This window comes from Malus sylvestris, chromosome 10, assembly GCF_916048215.2.
Source record: "Malus sylvestris chromosome 10, drMalSylv7.2, whole genome shotgun sequence".
Lineage (NCBI taxonomy): Eukaryota > Viridiplantae > Streptophyta > Magnoliopsida > Rosales > Rosaceae > Malus > Malus sylvestris.
In genome coordinates this window covers 589,043-606,779 of record NC_062269.1, presented here as the reverse complement: position 1 = coordinate 606,779, position 17,737 = coordinate 589,043, and the positions used below count along the sequence as shown (strand labels likewise).

The following is a 17,737-nucleotide window of genomic DNA, read 5'->3' as shown; positions in this document are numbered from 1 at the left end:
GACTTCCCCTAAGCAACCTTTGTGAAGGCTCCCTTTTGTTTGTTTATTTTGACTCATGTATATGTACATATTTGTGGCTTATCGAAAATATTAATAAATAAGCTTTGCTTCATTTCAACATATTGTGTTAAATACACCAAAGCCTTCTTCATAAAGTTCTTTGAATTTTTGCTTTTGTTGAAACCTGTATTGTTGAAGCTTTGTGAGTGAAGCATGTAGTTTGAGGTAGTGTTCCCTTAATTTCCCGAGTGAGGAAAACTTCTCGGTTGGAGACTTGAAAAATCCAAGTCACTGAGTGGTTGTGAGACTGCCGAGTATCAAGGTGCAGTAGCATATGGTGGGAGTCCCCCAAGTCTTCAGGCGAAGAGAGTTGCCGAATGAGGTGTCTAGCTAGTAGTCAATGTCATGAGTAGGAAAACTTCACTTGTTTCTTTTCGAAGTGGTAACCCAGGGCTCTTTCTTCATATATTGTTTTTTTTTTTTTTTTTTATGAAGATGTGTTAGGCCCAAAGAAGTGGAGGCCTAGACCCTTTTTTCTTTTTTTCTTTTTTGTTTTGTTTTTTTTTTTGTTTTTGTTTTTTGTTTTTGTTTTTTTTTTTTTTTTTTTTTTTTTCGACTGAGTGGGATGTTTTCAGCTGAATCCAAATAGGGGGATGTTTTCAGCCGAATCCAAGTAGGGGGGAAAGCATGACTCATCATCATTTGTCATGATGTTGTTCCCACACTTCATCATCATTTACTACTTTTCCTTTTCTTCTTTCATAATATGCCATCAATGTGTTTAATTTTCGTTTGCTTTGCCTTTCCTTTTTGGCTGGAAAGATTGCCATCTTTCCTCACAATCTGATTTGCTGCAGCCTTGTTGAAGGAAATGTGGGTGTTGGAGCTAGGTAAACCAAGGAGGGTGTCTACGTAGAGGGAGTGGTAGCTCTTCAATATAACACCATTTTCTGTGGCTCAAATCGCAAAACCATCTTCATGAAAGTTGTTCCTTAGCTCGTGAACTACAACATATCCGAATGGGAGATCCCTCGGAGCAGTACAACTCCAGAAATTCAGGTATGATGAGTGATTGTTCGTCATTTGTATATCAACGCGTCAGACTTGTTGTGAGCTTCAAAAACTCCATTTTCTCTTGCTCTGATCAACATACTTTCTTCATCGAAGTTGTTCCTTAACTTGTGAACTACAACATATCCAAAATTGAGATCCCTCGGAGCTGTATAACTCAAGAAATTCAGGTATGATGAATGACTGGTTATTATTTTTCTGTCAACCCGTCAGATTTGTTGTGAGCTTCGAAACTCCATTTTCTATTGTTCAGATCAGCATGCTTTCTTCATTGAAGTTGTTCCTCATCGTCTCTTTCATAACATATCAAAAATTCAGAATGAACTAATGGTTAAATATTTCCAGATCTTCGAAACATCACAGCAGCTTCGAAATCTGCAAGAATCCGACTGTCATGTTTGGAGCTTCAACACTTTAATTTCCGTCGCTCAAACAGAAATGGTTCCTTCTTGAAAGTTGTTCATATGCTCAAGAACTATAGGGTGTCCAAAATTCAGCTTCATTGGAGAAGAGCAGAGGTTGCAGAAATTTGATAGATGAAAGGAGGCGGAAGAGGGAGAGAGAGAAAAAGTCTCTTGGGTTGGATTTCTATTTTGGGGCAGATTCCAATTTTTGTAGCACCTTCATTATTGATGAATTTCTTGTACTTTTGTCCATTATGAAACTTGGGACTTTGGCTTGTTGTTGGATCTATTATAATATGTTTGGGAACATATATAAGTGAATAAATAAGAAGGAAAATTTTGGGCCCTTGTGGGTGTAAAACAAAAAATGTTTATGTTTACCCAAGTGTTTTTGTACAAGTTCAAGGGCATCTTGGGTTTTGTGAACAAAATTTGTTTATTTGGAGCAAGGTTTTGTGTTGAAGCTTTGTAGGTGAAGCTTTGGTGTTGAAGCTTTGTAGGTGAAGCTTTGTAGATGAAGCTTTCTAGGTGAAGCTTTGATGGTGAAGCTTTGTAGATGAAGCTTTCTAGGTGAAGCTTTGATGGTGAAGCTTTGTAGATGAAGCTTTCTGGGTGAAGCTTTGATGGTGAAGCTTTGTAGATGAAGCTTTCTGGGTGAAGCTTTGATGGTGAAGCTTTGTAGATGAAGCTTTCTGGGTGAAGCTTTGTAGATGAAGCTTTCTAGGTGAAGCTTTGATGGTGAAGCTTTCTGGGTGAAGCTACGTAGGTGAAGCTTTGTAGATGAAACTTTCTGGGTGAAACTTTTTGGATGAAGCTTTTTTTTTTTTTTTTTTTTTTTTTTTTTGTTTTTGGGTGAAGCTGTTTTAAGTGAAGTTTTTGGGCTGTGTATGAATAGATCTATTGTTTGGATATAAGCCATTGTTTGGTTGTTCCTTTCTTTGTATAGTCTTGTCGACACATACTTAGATTTTGTTTCGTGTTGGATATATCTGCTTTGAGGTTTCAACACTTGAGTGTTCCATTGCTAGGAATGTAAAAGAGTGAGGGCCAAGTTGGCTAAATTACCTCTTTAGTGAATTCATTGCCAAATGGCCTTCATTACATAGGATGCCGAACGGCTATAGCTCAACACTTGTACATCGTGAGTCTATTTGTAGTAGTACTTCAAGTGATCAGCGTTCCATGGATGGCCAAGGGTCTTGCCATCGGAGCTTCTAAGTGTGTAAGAGCCAGGGCGACTGATGCCAATGACTTCATACGGTCCATCCCAGTTTGGACTAAGTGTGCCTTCACTCGGGACTCTATCGCAGAGTAATCTTTTCTTTAAGACCCAGTCTCCTATTTTGAAAGAGCGAGGCTTGACCCTAGAGTCATAATAGTTGGAGATGCGCTGCTTGTAGGCGACATTCCTCAAGTGAGCTTGGTTTCTGTGTTCCTCGACTAAATCCAAGTTGAGGGTGAGTTGTTTGTCATTTTCACTTTGAATGTAGTTCTGGACTCGGAATGTTGCTTGCTCGAGCTCAACAAGGACAACCGCCTCTGTGCCAAAGGCAAGTGAGAATGGAGTTTCTCCTGTTGAAGTCCGATATGAAGTGCGATATGACCAAAGAACTTGGGGTACAAATTCTGGCCAACAGCCTTTAGCTTTGTCCAAGCTGGTTTTCAAAGTGCGCTTGATTATTTTGTTGATGGCCTCAACTTGTCCATTAGACTGGGGATGAGCTGGAGAGGCAAAGCATAAGTTGATGTTGAACTTAGAGCAGAACAACCTGAACTTCTTGTTGTCGAACTGTCGCCCATTGTCAGTGACTATCGCATTGGGAATGCCGAATCTACAAAGGATGTTCTTCCACACGAAGTCTTCTATCTTTGCCTCAGTAATGGTTGCCAAGGGTTCTACTTCGGCCCACTTTGTGAAGTAGTCCACTGCAACGACTGCGTAACAGACTTTGCCCTTCCCTGCCGGCATTGGGCCGATCAAATCAAGTCCCCACTGGGCGAAGGGCCAAGGGCTGATCATAGGAGTAAGAGGCTCTGGAGGGGAATGAGGAATAGCCGCATATCGTTGACATTTGTCACATGAGCGGGATACTTTGATGGCATCCTGGTGGAGTGTTGGCCAGTAATATCCTTGGCGAAAAGTCTTGTGTGCTAGGGACCAAGATCCAGCATGATCTCCACAGACTCCCTCATGTATTTCCCGAAGGACGATTTTCGCCTCGGCAGGCGTAAGACACCTTAAGTATGGCAGGCTAAAACCTCGCTTATAGAGTTGATAATTGATAATCAGGTAGCGGGTAGACTTGTATCGAATTTGCTTAGCCTGGACTTTATCATTTGGGAGGGTGCCATGAGCAAGGAAATTATAGATCGGGGTGATCCAACTATCCCCCTGTTGTAAGTTGCATACTTCTGCGGCCATGGTGCTTGGTGTTGCCAACAGTTCGACATGAATTTTTCTTCCAATCTTGTCTTCCACAGCCGAGGCGAGGCGAGCCAGGGCGTCTGCATGACTGTTTGCCGCTCGAGGAACTTGGGTGATCTGGTAGTGGAAGTGCTTGAGCAAAAGTTGTGTTTGCGCAAGATATGCTGCCATGGAGCTGTCCTTAGCATCAAAGTTGTTGGTAACCTGGTTGACCACCAATTGGGAGTCACTGAAAATATCAATTTGTTTAACCCCGAGGTGTTTGGCCAAACGTAATCCTGCTAGAAGGGCTTCATACTCGGCCTCATTATTTGATGCCTTGAATTTGAAACGAAGAGCATACTCCATTGCTACTTTGTCGGGTGTAGTCAAGACTAGTCCCGCTCCACAGCCCTGTTGGTTGGATGAGCCATCAACATACAGACTCCATGCTGGGGTTGTTGGTTCTATCTTCTGAGCTTCCGAGGGTAACGAAGCCACTGCTTCAGGTGTAGAAGCAATGTCAACCGGATATGTGAAGTCGGCAATGAAGTCTGCCACTGCTTGGCCCTTCTCAGCTGGCTTTGGTTGGTAGGAGATGTCAAACTCACCCAACGCTATTGCCCATTTGATCATTCGCCCTGAAGTGTCAGGACTTTGGAGTATCTGTCGAAGAGGATAATTGGTAAGCACGATGATGGAGTGCGCTTGGAAGTAAGGGCGGAGTTTTCGAGCAGACACGACCAATGCCAGAGCCAATTTCTCAATGTTAGAGTACCGTGTCTTCGCATCTTGTAAGGCTTTGCTAGCGTAGTAGACAGGTCGCTCAATATTCCCATCCTTTCGAATGAGAACGGAACTTACGGCTGAAGCTGATACCGATAGGTAGATAATGAGAATGTCTCCTACCTCGGGCTTGGAGAGTAGAGGGGCTTTACTCATGTACTCCTTGAGGTTTTTGAATGCCTCGGCACATTCATCAGTCCATGTAATGTACTTCCTACTTCCCTTAAGTGCTTTAAAAAAGGGAGCACATTTGTCTGTGGCCTTAGAAATGAACCTGGTTAAGGCTGCCACCTTGCCAGTAAGGCTCTGGATGTCCTTTGAAGTTACCGGTTCCTTCATGTCGAGGATTGCTTTGATCTTCTCGGGATTAGCTTCAATGCCTCGTTGGCTAATCATGAAACCTAAGAATTTGCCAGAGCCTACGCCGAAGGCACATTTGTTGGGGTTTAACCTCATTCGATACCTCTTCAAAATAGTGAAAGTTTCAGATAGGTTGGTTATGTGTTGGTCAGCATGTTTGCTCTTGACTAACATATCATCAACGTAAACTTCCATGCTCTTCCCAATCTGCTCGGTGAACATTGAGTTGACTAGTCTCTGATAAGTCGCTCCTGCATTTTTTAGGCCGAAAGGCATGACTTTATAGCAGTATAGTCCTCTGTCGGTAGTGAAGGCTGTGTGTTCTTGATCCGAAGGGTTCATGAGGATTTGGTTGTATCCTGAGTAAGCATCCATGAAGCTCAGGAGTTCACACCCGGCCGTAGAGTCTATAAGTCTGTCAATAAGAGGAAGAGGGAAGCTATCTTTCGGACACCCTTTGTTTAGGTCGGTGTAGTCAACACACATTCTCCACAAGACCTTTTGAAGCAAAAAACTTTCTTTGGTCGGATTTTTCTTAACAAGGACCACATTTGCTACCCATGTCGGGTAATTGACTTCGCGGACAAAGCCTATGCCTTTGAGTTTTTCAACTTCTGCTTTCATTGCCTCGTATCGTTCAGCGTCATAAGATCTTCGCTTCTGTCTCACCGGCTTGATCTTGGGGTCAATACTCAAACGATGACAGATGACATCGAGAGAGATGCCTGGCATGTCCTTGTATGACCAGGCGAAGACTTCAGTGTTCTCTTTCAAAAAAGATATCAATGCTAACCGAAGGGGTGGTGACAATGTGGTGCCAATATTCACCATGCGGTCTGGATGGTCTTTGGAGATAGAGATCTTCTCTAACTCTTCAGCGGGTTGTGCTTGCTGGGTGAATGAGTCATCTCGAGGGTCGTCGGGTTGACTGTTGCCATCCTGAAGACCCGAGTTGGATTCATCTGGACTGGTCTTTACGACTTGGTTATGTATAAAGAGAGTCTCCTTGGGGACAGGCAGGTGTTGTTGTTTGACTGAAGTGTTGTAACATGATCGAGCACTAAGTTGATCTCCCCTGATGTACCCATTGCCGAAAGGGGTTGGAAACTTCATCAACAACATATGTGTGGATACCATGGCCTTGAGATCATTGATGCCTGTGCGCCCAAAGATGACATTGTATGCCGTCGGGCAGTTGACCACTAGGAAGTTAGTGGTAATGGTAGCCGTGTAAGGGCCTGTACCAATAGTAAAGGGTAAATGTATGCTCCCTAAGGGTTGCACGATATCACCGGAGAAGCTTATCAGAGGAGAAATCGAGCGATCGAGCAAGTGTTCATCTACACTGAGTGCCCTGAAAGCTTCGGCAAACATGATATTAACCGAAGCCCCTGTGTCTACGAGGATTCGTCGAACATAAAAGTTGGCTATGTGAGCCTCCACGATCAATGGGTCGTTATGAGGGTAGATGATGCCTCTTTCTTCCTCAGGGTAGAAACATATCGGATCCCAGTTAGGCTTTTGATACTTCCCTCCCCTGATGTCTTCCACGTGAAACACTTGGTGACCAGGCCTCAGAATTCGTTCACTGTTTTTCATGGACCTATTGGAAGATTCAGATATGGGTGTGCCGCCGCTTATGGAATATATGACATTCACCTGGCGTTGGTTACGGTTATCCCTTTGAGGGTGAAGAAGGAATTGATCAATTTTTCCTTCTCGTGCCAAAGCTTCAATACGATCACGGAGGATGATACATTTCTCGCTATCATGGCCGTTATGCTCATGGTAGCAACAAAACATGCCCGCGTTATTCGGGGGCGTGTAATCTGGGTGCCTCGGCTTTGGCTTTGGTATCAGGTGAGCTATGCTGGGGTAAATGGCCGCGCATGTGGCATTCAAGGGCGTGTATGTCTCATACCTTGGGGTAGGGGGTATCTTGACGCGGGTTTGACCCACTGCATTGACTGCCTGGGGGCGAGCGTTATTGTGGCGATACCCTTGGTTATCGGGATAGTGTCCCTTACTCTTTTTACTGAAATGAGAGTGGTGAGGATGGAAATCCTTCCTCTTGCCTTGAAATTGATATGTCTGTTGATTCGGCGAAGCATTATGCAAGGCATGGGGAGGTGCCACTGCTGTTTGGAAAGTCGAGGTCTTCTCATTTAGGTGAGTCTGGCTTCCACCTCCCACTTGTTGATAAAGGATGGTTGTAGGGGGTTTCTCCTGATATGTCTTTGCCTCGGCGGAGGCATGGTTATAAGCCTGCGCCATCACCTCAGAGTAAGTCTTCCAAGTATTGGCATTGATCATGTATTTAAAGAAACAATCACGTAGGCCTGCCGTGAAGGCTTTGAGGGCAGTCTTGTCGTCTGCCTCGGCACACCGGGAGTATTCATGGCTGAAGCGGCCAGCATACATACGTAATGACTCGTCTGGCTTCTGGCGGATAGTGTACAGGTCATCTGCAGAGTGCAAGCGATCGGTTTGGAAAATGTGTTGGGAAACAAATAGTTTCCTCAATTCCTCAAATGAGTCTACCGTCTCAGGTGTAAGACGACAATACCAATTTAGAGCTCCACCAGAGAGGGTGGAGGGGAAGAGAAGACATCGTTCTTCGTCGGTGTGCATCCGGTATGCCATGGTGGACTCAAAGAGGTTAAGGTGCTCAATCGGGTCCTCTTTTCCAGTATAAAGTTGCAAGCCAAGCTTTTGCTTTGTCTTTGCTTGAAGGGGGGTGTTGAGGATCCTCCTTGTAAGAGGGCCAGGCCTGGGTTGGTTCCAGTCAGGTATTTCAGCCTGACGTTCAGCCTTCAACTTGTTTACTTCCTCAAGAAGTTGTAGGACAAGGGGGTCCTGAGCGGAGTTATGTGTCACTGGAGCTTTCTTTCGTAAATCTCCATCTCCTCTTGGAATTAGGAAGGTTTGATCAAGGGCATGTGATTTTTCCCTGGACTCGCTGTACTGGCTTCCAGGGTATGTCTGTCGGAACACCTCTGAGTCCCCTGTACCCTCATGTCTCTCTAGGACTTGTTGCCCCTTCCCCAAATTGGTGGCCGGCTTGGGCCGTGGCAGGGGACCGAGTCTCTCAGAAATCCTTGGGTCATTAATCTTTGAGCTTATATGGATGGAATTCTCTCGACGTTGCTTCAGGAAATCCCGACAATCGCGAAAGACGGCTTTCGATCCCTCTGCCCCTTCAGCAAAGAGGTGTCTCCCTCCACTTCTCATGGTTCGGGTCGAAGCAACTGGGTTAAGAGAAGCCTCATGTTGATTATCAAGTCGAGGGGTAATCTGTTCCCTATCAGGGATATCTATGTCGAATGCATGTGACCCTCCATGTTGGAGGGCACCCAGTTGATGGTTGACTTCCACGGGGGCAACAAGCTCGCGTGTCTGAGCTTGCCTAGCTTCGTGGAGTGTCTCGAAGAGCTTCTCATATTGCTCCTGGAGGACCTCATTCCTCATTGCTATCTTGTTGTTCTGAGCTTCCAACTCATCGACTTTAGCTTGAAGAAGAACTCGTTTTCCTTCCTTCTTTCGTTGTTTCGCACTATGTGCAAGGGGGGTGTCATTCTGTGTGCTGTGGCTTCCTTCGCTTCCCATGTTGGAGAGGGATGCCTGGTCAAAAGAAAGTGTACGAATGATAGAAACCAGCTTGACACAGCTGAAGAGAGTAGGAATAAGTGTCGTTTCCCACAGACGGCGCCAAATGTTGATGCACAAAATCAGCGAAGACTTTGGTACAACAGAAAGTGTCAGGTTTTGTGACCTTCGCTTGGTTGCTTCGGTCACTAGTGAGGATAAGTACGTAAATGAATAGAGACAGAGAAGCAAACACAGGATGTACGTGGTTCACCCAGATTGGCTACGTCCACGGAGTAGAGGAATTCTTATTAGTAGTGAAGGGCTTACACAAGTACAAAGGATCAAGCTCTCAATTTAGTGAGTTCTTGTGAATGATTTAACACAAATGGCATTAGGCCATATTGTGGGGGAATGACCCCTATTTATAGAAAAACTTGTAGCTTTGTCACATTGACATGTGTCATGTTATGATTGGTTCTTGATGTCGACACGTGCTGCGCTCTGATTGGCTTCTAATCTTGACACGTGTCGAGTATTGATTGGCCTCCTGGTCGGAGGGGAACTCTTCTGGGTCCTTGACAGTATAGCGTTGGCCGGTGCTCGGTAGTTTCGGGATTGGTCAAGTATGGTACAAACAAGTTTGATCATAGTGCCACTTCCTTCCATCTCGTAGTACGAGCCAACCGGGCTCTGATACCACTGTTAGGAATGTCGGTACTACAAGATAGAGAATGCACAAGGTAAAGTAGAAAATGGACACCAAGAATTTATGTGGTTCGGCAATTTATGCCTACGTCCACCAAACAAGGATCACTATATGAAAAAGATGAGTACAACAAGAGTAGTCTTACCAAGCCAAAGACAAGGCTTGATGGATACAAGAAAGTATGACACACACTTTCTATCACTCTAAACTTCACTCACACACAATGTGTAGTGGAACACTCTCACTCTCAAACTTGAAGTGGAACAACTCTTATAACCCTCACTCTTGGAGTGGAACACTCTTATTTCTGTAAGCTCGAGTCTGCTTGCTTGAATCTTTCCTATTACAGCTGCATATTCTTTAACTGATGTTGGTATCTTTTGCACGTTCGAGATGTCCAAAGATGAGATGGTTGCAGATCTTACACCACAAACAAACGCACTATCCTGAACTGGGGTTTTGCTTGGTACAATTTCATTTGGAGTCCTCGGCTATGCTTTTTCCAGGTACGATATGAATTTGACTTCAAACGTTAAAAGTTTTGTGCTCCATTCTGCTTGTGATTCCCGACCGCGATTGGAAATGAGATTCAATAAATTGATATGCAATTACTGTTTCAGGAACTGGAATAAGTGGAAAGTGTGGAGGCTACAGAGGCAGATACGCCGAAGCTCAAATTCAAGAAGAGGAGGATGCAGGATATTCCAGACGGACAGTTGACGAGGAGACGGGATCAGCATTTATTCCTTGAGGGCACCTAGTTTGTTGCCGGCCACGTAGCATATCAGTCGGCACAAAATCCTCATTTCAGTGGGAATACGAGTCTTAGGCTCTTAGCCATCAGTAATTTGGTAGTGTTAGGAAAACGTATGCATAGAAACATAATATATGATCAAGTTCCATGATTCAGTGATTGTACACATATTGGAAATCAAAAGGAGAACAAACGAAGATTACTCCTCTTCCCTCACTCACTCTACACGCACGAGTCATGGAGACAAGCTGCGGCGCCATCAAGGTGAACAAGTTACAGCTTGTATAACGGTGGTTAAGAAGTCAATGGTGGAGGGGAGTGCAAGTTGCTTGAAAGTGATCCAATAAGTGCTTTCATTCCAATTCCAATATAATGGCCCTAATTTGCACAAGTTAGCAAGTTTTATGCTGACTGAAATTTGATGTCAACGATTTTTGGCACTACTCTTGCATCTTGATTTAAAAAGTTCAAGCAGACTCCACCAGTTGATGCACTTATTTAGGCCTTCAAGAACAGAACAATCTAGAAAACAAGTAGCCATGACATCCCTGCACGATATCAAGCAAAGCAACAGTTTGGCATGCTTCCTCAACAGGACGATCCTTCCATTGATTCAGTATAGCTTCGGCAACTGGACCAATCTGATGCTGCAGTACTGCCGCACCAAGGGGTCCTACCAAATTGAGCCTCGTCGCAGCAGAAATAACGTCTCTCATTGTAATGAACATGTAAGCCCTTTGAGAAGTAGTGCTATCCAACCCAAGCAGTCCGCATATAACCCCAAACAGAGGAGCATGGTGAAAAGAAACAACACCAGTACTCAAACAAGCTTCCCTCATAGATTTAAGATACGGTATTTCTGAATACACAGATGCAGCCACCCTCATCAGTGCCGACCCTTGTGCAATTGATGCCTTTCTACTCACTTCATTAGTCAGCATTGCATCCAAGATTTTGTCGAGTCTACGCCTGGTCTCCGAATCAGGTGATACTGTTGCAGAATACACAAAAGGAAGCAGTAAGCTTCCAGCGTTCTCCAACAGATGTATTATGAAAGTCTGGAGATCTTCAGGACCGGAGACTATGCGAGCTTGGATTGCAGCCTCAAGACCAAAGGAATGAGCAAAACCGCCAGTTGGGAGAATTGAATCGAGCAGTTGCCATTGGCTCCACTGTAAGGAGGAGTCCGATGAAGCACGTTTTTTGGTTTCTCTGTCTACGTCCATAGGATCTGTTGGGAGGTCAGATTCAAGCAGTGACCATTGATTCTGCTGCAAAAGAGAGCCTGATGAAGCACGTTTTTTGTTTTCTTTGTTTCCGTCTATCTGATTCTGATCCTCCATTTCGAAAAGATGAAACCGCTCTGCTTAGAGTTAGAAGAAAACACCAAATAGCACTGTTTATTTTCTTCTTCTATTTATCAATTGACATCACTTGGTACAATAAGGTTTATGCGTGTAGGGATGCTCATGATGAATGACAAGATGAATGACAAATCTACGACGACTAAAATGAAAAACTTAAAACAGACATAATCATAAATGTCTTAGGCTTTTCATCATCTGCTGAAACATATTAGTCATGAATTTCAGTAGCATTACGGCCAAATTATTACTTTTCATTGTTCAGAATCTACTCTATTTTACTGAGGGAGAGAGAATCGAACTCGGAACCTCGAGTTCATGCTCATAAACAAATGATCTACAATCCCTTCATGGCCTTTACTGTTCAGAATCTACTCTGTACTACATGGTAACTGTTGCATTACATACAAGATTATCTGATGTAGGCAATGCTCTTAAACTTGAGGTAAATTAATAATTTAAATAAAATTGAAATACATACGTACACACACGCTGCCTCCCGATTCAGGAATCCCTCAATTTATCATCACTCTGTCCCAATTCGGCAGCGGTCTGGAATTCAGGAGCTAAAATTAGGAGCTTGCCCCCTATTCAAACCATATGGAAAAACATAAGAAGAAGAAGAAGAAGAAGAAGACGAAGAAGATTTTACCTCTTTCTAATAAGCTGAAAGCTTCAGATTTTTCTCCATTTTTCATGGTCTGCGTGTCCGTCTGATAGGAACACGCAAACTTCTGAGAAGCTATTTTGGTTCCTCTATCCGATCAAAGTCCTAGGGGGGGCTACTTGGGTATCGAGAATTAGTTGGAAACAAAATCGACCAACCAGCCGAACTGACCCCAACCTAAATAAATAAAAAATAAAAAAATAAGAATGTTGAACCGAACCAAACAAGTTTAGAATCAGTTCGTCTCTGGTTCATTTTTCTGAACCGGTCTAACCGAATCAAATCACTATTGTCTTCCTGTAAGTGGGTACACGATGAGTAGATTTGATATTATATATTTAACCTTCTTAGTATAATTTAGTTATTATTTTAGAAGAATTTTAATACTTTGAATTATATGTTCAATATAGAATTTTTCGATTTCATCTAGAGCAAAACATGATCAAATGGATGAATTTTGGAGTAATTCTAGTTGGAGGACGTTCATGAGTCACTTGGCTTGATCATGTCAAAATTTGGAATTTTTCTACCAATGTGATTTTCTAGCGATAGAATAAATGAGTATTGCACGGTGCTGGAAAACTGATGTTTTGAGCTTAAATTGTTTTTTTAGAGCCCAGAATGACCTCTAATGAGTTCATGGCCTTCTGGAGATGTGTTCAGAACATTTTGATCTTTAAAATGAGCTATTACGGCCGGATTTGGAGGATATTTGAGGCTAAAATGTGACTGGACAGTTACCTGGCATATTCTCCTATTTTAATTAGGACTTTATTTCCTAAGATATTTTATTATTATTTAGTTAGAACAAAAGACTACTTTTTGGGAATTGTGCGATGGTTTAGGATGGGATTTGAGGTTTTGGCCGGCCATAGTTTTTCTACCTTCTCGTTTATGCGACTTTAAAGACAGAGAAACTTGCTAGGGTTCTTGAACATTTTCAGACTTTTACTTGTGTTTTCATTCTTTTTCTTATAATAATATTTTTTATTATTTTAATTATGAATATGCGTAACTAATCCGTTTTGCTAGGGCGAAACCTTGAGCCTTAGCATGAATATGTAATTTTTATTTAATTGTTTATGATTGATTGCATGCATGCTTTGAATTATTGATCACGTTTTAAAAGATCTAATTGTCTTAATGCTTGATCACCATTAGGATCTTTAGAAACGTAAATTGATACAATTTTGGTCGGAAAGTTCCCTAAAATTAACTCTGGTTTCTTGTGGTTCATAATTGTAATTTCACTTAAAAAGAACACCACGTCTTAAGGATTGCATGGGTTTTCCAAGGGTTTTGATAAAACATAATGAACTATCATGTTCATATTTGATCTGAATGTCCAGACGGATTGCATGTTAGATATAAGTTATATGTTGGAGGTTTCAAGTAGAATATATATTAGGAAAACCTAACCTTCAAAGTGGCGTGTGTAGATCATAAGTAATTGGTAAAAATACATAGGATTACTAGGTAATGGTGGAATAAATTGGTATTTAAAACTCTTTTCTTTTATGGTATTGGTTTTGGGAAAATTTAAGATTTGTTTTTAATTAAAATTCGTTTTTAATATTACCCAAATTCAAAAACTCCTTCCTCAATTTTCAGTTTTAAGTAGTTAATTAGGAATTGTTTTTACGTATATTATTAAAATAGTCATTGTGGAGAACGACTTTGCATGAGTATTTATACTACAATATTCTTGTACTCATGCAAGTATTTTATGTGATTTTAACCATATTTGTGTAGACGGTAAAAGTCCTTTTAGTACATCATTAACACATTCATAAATACACACAACTTATGCTTCAAAAATACACTACAAACATAAGGTGGATAAATATGAGGACCTTCCATTATGTTTCAGTGTGAAAGTCCTCGTATTTAGCTCGAAACCTTGGGTTTTATCAAATATGTCGTAGTATTTTATTAACTCGACAGTCATCGAGTTGATTAACAAACCATTCACTTTGCAAATTGTTAGTTAGTCGAGTTGTTTATACCCAAGTTTGCTACAAGAAGCAATTCAGATCTCCAAGAGGTGAGAAATTAGGTTATATTGGTCTCACTCCAGACAACGCCAACGAGCAGTGCATTTTTATTGTTTTAAACAACAATTTTTGATCTAGGTGAATCACCTATAAGTTTGAAAGGAGAACTGTGACTCATCGCAGTGGAATTTTATTTGGATGTTTGGTTTGTGTTTAGAAAAAAAAAATTGTTTCAAGAGCATGACGATTGAAGCGGTATAGGAGCTGCCACTTTTGATAACAAGCTAAAACCCGTATTATATGTTACATTGCTGTAGAATAAGAAAGGTAATAATTATACATAGGGACTCAACTACATACTAAACAAGTAACTAGCTAATTAGCCTTGTCAGCCAGAAATATTGGCTCATCTTATTTACAAATTTAATCCGAGTAAAACTACATGAAGAAATGTCGATTAAAGAAAAAGATACCCGCATGCCAATGGTAGAGGTGTACAACTTCACATAAGACTATAGACTCCTTTGGAAAAAAAAATACGAGGTCATTTGAAAATAATTTTGAAATGATCAAAAGATGTTTGGTGAAATTGTTTTTGGGCTCCAAAAGCACTTGAAATTAAGTGATTTTTATAAGAAGTATCAGTAATATACTTCTTGCATAAAGCACTTTAAGTATTCTTTTCAAAAAGTACTTAAATTTTTATTAAGAATTGATTTAAAAAACATTCTATAAAAAATGTCTCAATATTCTAAAAATATTTTTAAATGAATCATACAATCGTGAATATAATTTATACGCCACTCACTCTCATCGACCCCGACTCTAAAGACTGTGACGAGCAATGATAATTGATAATGCAAAATAATGTGGACACCCATTGAAACGTGGTGAGCAATATGAAGGAAACTCAAATTTTAAATGAGTTGAAACATTTTCAGTGCATTAAGGATGAGATTACTAATTTACAGGTAGGTAGTCGATGACAAATGAACTCCTCGTGACATGTCGGCACTTGTTTTATTTTATGTTCCAATCAAACGTCGGCACTTGCAACCAAAAAAAAAAAAAAAAAACCCGACTAACACGGCAGTAGTTTCGTTTAGTTGATACTTGAGACTTAGGAGTGAAGGCAGGAGGGCCAGCTCATGTCATATTGTCAATGCAGCATACGTGTAAGAAAAGTACTGGCTCTGCCACGTGCCACGTACTAACTAGATTTTGGTATTGGCAATGACGTGTGAGGTTACAGCTCACCACTGACAGAACACCTAAATACTAATTAATTTGACATTTGGAACCATGGAATTGGAAAGTAATCTGCAATTCATAGAGCATGAATCCAATCATTTTAACCAGCATGGAAGCTTTTCAATTAGTTTATTATCTTTAAGGAAGGTTGTTATTTAGGAAAATTAATTAAAAGAATTTGAAAATTTTGAGTTTTAACTATAAGGATAAAATAAAGGGTAAAGTAAATAGTATCAAGATTGATTTTTTAGTGTAAAAATGTGGTTTTTCGTTAAAATGAACAGTATCAAGTGCTTTTCATTAAAATTTCCTATTTCTATATTTATAAAATACTAAAAATACGTCAAATTCATATCTTTTGAGAAAATGATTCACTAACATTTTTCTTTTGTATACATTTCCTTTTAATTACATACGTCGTTTTCAAGTAATTTATTTATTTGATGATCATTTTTTGTTACAGAAAAAACGAATTTCAATTGTTGAATTTTGGGCTTATCGTTATAGATGCAAAAATAGAACAAAATCTAGCTTGACGAAAAATAAAAAGAAAAGGAAAATGTAGAAATGGTAACTTTATAATTAAAATCCTTTGGTGCTATTAGTGGAGTTACTTAACATATAATTAATATCTCTTTGTCAGTTTTATATATTATATCCCCACTAATACAAATACATATACAAATACAAATAGTATCCTCCTGCCCAATGTGGCATTGAAAGTCTGCAATTTTTTTCATACGGTACAGAAACAGAATTGGTAGTCGTATGGGTGAAAGCTCCATTTAATTACAAAAAGAGGTAACTCAACAATCCCTTCTCATTCTTTTTTATTCATTCTTCTATTCTTTTCTCTATGTTTTGCTTTTGGTTCACGGTCGTAAATTTGTAAGAGAGAATAACAACATGTTTCTTTTTTGTTATTTTATTTTTATGATGACTAACAATAAAAATAGGGATTGAAATCTCTAGATTTCCTCGTCTCAAGTCCTCAAAATTCCCACAAATCCCAAATAGTTACTGTTTGGACAAAGGGACGCAACTTCCCTCTACTTCTCTTCTCCAAGTTCAAAAAACCAATCCAAAATCTAAACATCCCATCCAAACTTACTTTTATGTTTTTAATATATATATACACAGATTGCTTAAGGGAAGGGATCCCCATTTTTTTCAAAAAATGGGGATTAGGTGTGGGGCCCACTCCACATCGAATTTCAACGATCCGAACCGTCTATTTTGTTAGTCTCGATTCATAGATCATCCTTACAAAATATTAGCTAAATCAGAAATGTTTAGGACATCTAATTGGGTTCAAAGAAATGAATGAATACTTTGTTATATAAGAAAAAATGAAATTTGATCTTGATAATTAAATAGGCAAACGGTTTCGGATTGAATTGAATTTTTGCAAGGATAATCTATGAATCGAGACTAACAAAATAGACGGTTCGGATCGTTGAAATTCGATGTGGAATGGGCCCCACACCTAATCCCCATTTTTTGAAAAAAATGGGGATCCCTTCCCTTAAGTAATCTGTATATATATATATATATGCCTCATTGTTTTTTTTAGGAACAAATGATATTATCTACACTAAGAGAGAGGGTAAACTTAATCTTACAATGAGCTAGCAATAATGCGATTCAAATTCGTCTCTGGCGCAATAATGCGATTCAAATTTGTCTATCACGAAAATCGAATCTAAGACCTTTGACTTACAAGTAAAGAGAATATCACTATACTGTATTACTAAGTAGCTATATGCCTCATTTTCTTTAAAAAAAGTTATATGCCTCGTTACTCCCTGCAAACAAATCACAATTTACAAACAAAAAAAAAAACGATGATTTTAATGAGTTATATATGAATATGTGTTAAACTGTAATTTAAAAATAAGTGGTTCAGAAGTTTTTTAGTGTGAGTCATACTGCCACATACCATTACCAATTCACTATATTATGAAATATAAATATTGTAACTTATTATCAATATGGTCCACTCATATTATAATATTTAGATTTGTAACTGTGTGATGATTTCAACTTATCGGAAGTTTTAATGAAAAATTCACGGTACTGTTCATTTTAACGAAAAACCACATTTTTACACTAAAAAGCCAAACCTGATACTATTCACTTTACCCTTTATTTTATCTTTATCGTTAAAACTTAAAATTTTTAAATCATTTTCGTTAATTTTTTTAAAAAAGAAATTAAAAAATTAGAGAAGGAGAGGGAAGGATAGTGCGATTTCAAACAACATAGAAAATCCAAGAGACAGCTGTGTAGAGAGAGAAACAGGAGAGAGAGAGGGTAAAACTTAAAAAGTGTTTTACTACGCCGCAACTATTCGGCCAAATCAAATCGAAAGCAAAACCGTTACGAGAG

The 17,737-nt window shown here is 40.0% G+C and overlaps 1 protein-coding gene and 1 long non-coding RNA gene across 7 annotated transcripts; one reads left to right on the top strand and one right to left on the bottom strand.

Moving 5' to 3' along the window:
- The first annotated feature begins 1,142 nt into the window (after positions 1-1,142).
- LOC126587048 (uncharacterized) lies at positions 1,143-1,821 on the top strand. The gene is made up of 2 exons (XR_007610965.1): positions 1,143-1,241; positions 1,417-1,821. It is a non-coding gene; the product is annotated as an uncharacterized LOC126587048 (long non-coding RNA).
- Positions 1,822-10,174: 8,353 nt separating this feature from the next.
- Positions 10,175-12,263, bottom strand: LOC126587296 (urease accessory protein F). 6 transcript variants are annotated; one of them, XM_050252332.1, is made up of 3 exons: positions 12,090-12,263; positions 11,919-12,024; positions 10,175-11,439 (listed from the first exon to the last, which is right to left on the bottom strand). In XM_050252332.1, exon 3 carries the CDS (start codon positions 11,414-11,416, stop codon positions 10,580-10,582), a length of 837 nt encoding a protein of 278 aa, XP_050108289.1. In that variant the 5' UTR covers positions 11,417-11,439; positions 11,919-12,024; positions 12,090-12,263; the 3' UTR covers positions 10,175-10,579. The 6 variants fall into 6 exon arrangements, with proteins under 6 accessions (XP_050108289.1, XP_050108290.1, XP_050108288.1 ...); XM_050252333.1 differs by having other exon boundaries at positions 10,175-11,436; positions 11,923-12,024; XM_050252331.1 differs by having other exon boundaries at positions 11,919-11,989.
- Between the last annotated feature and the right edge of the window lie 5,474 nt (positions 12,264-17,737).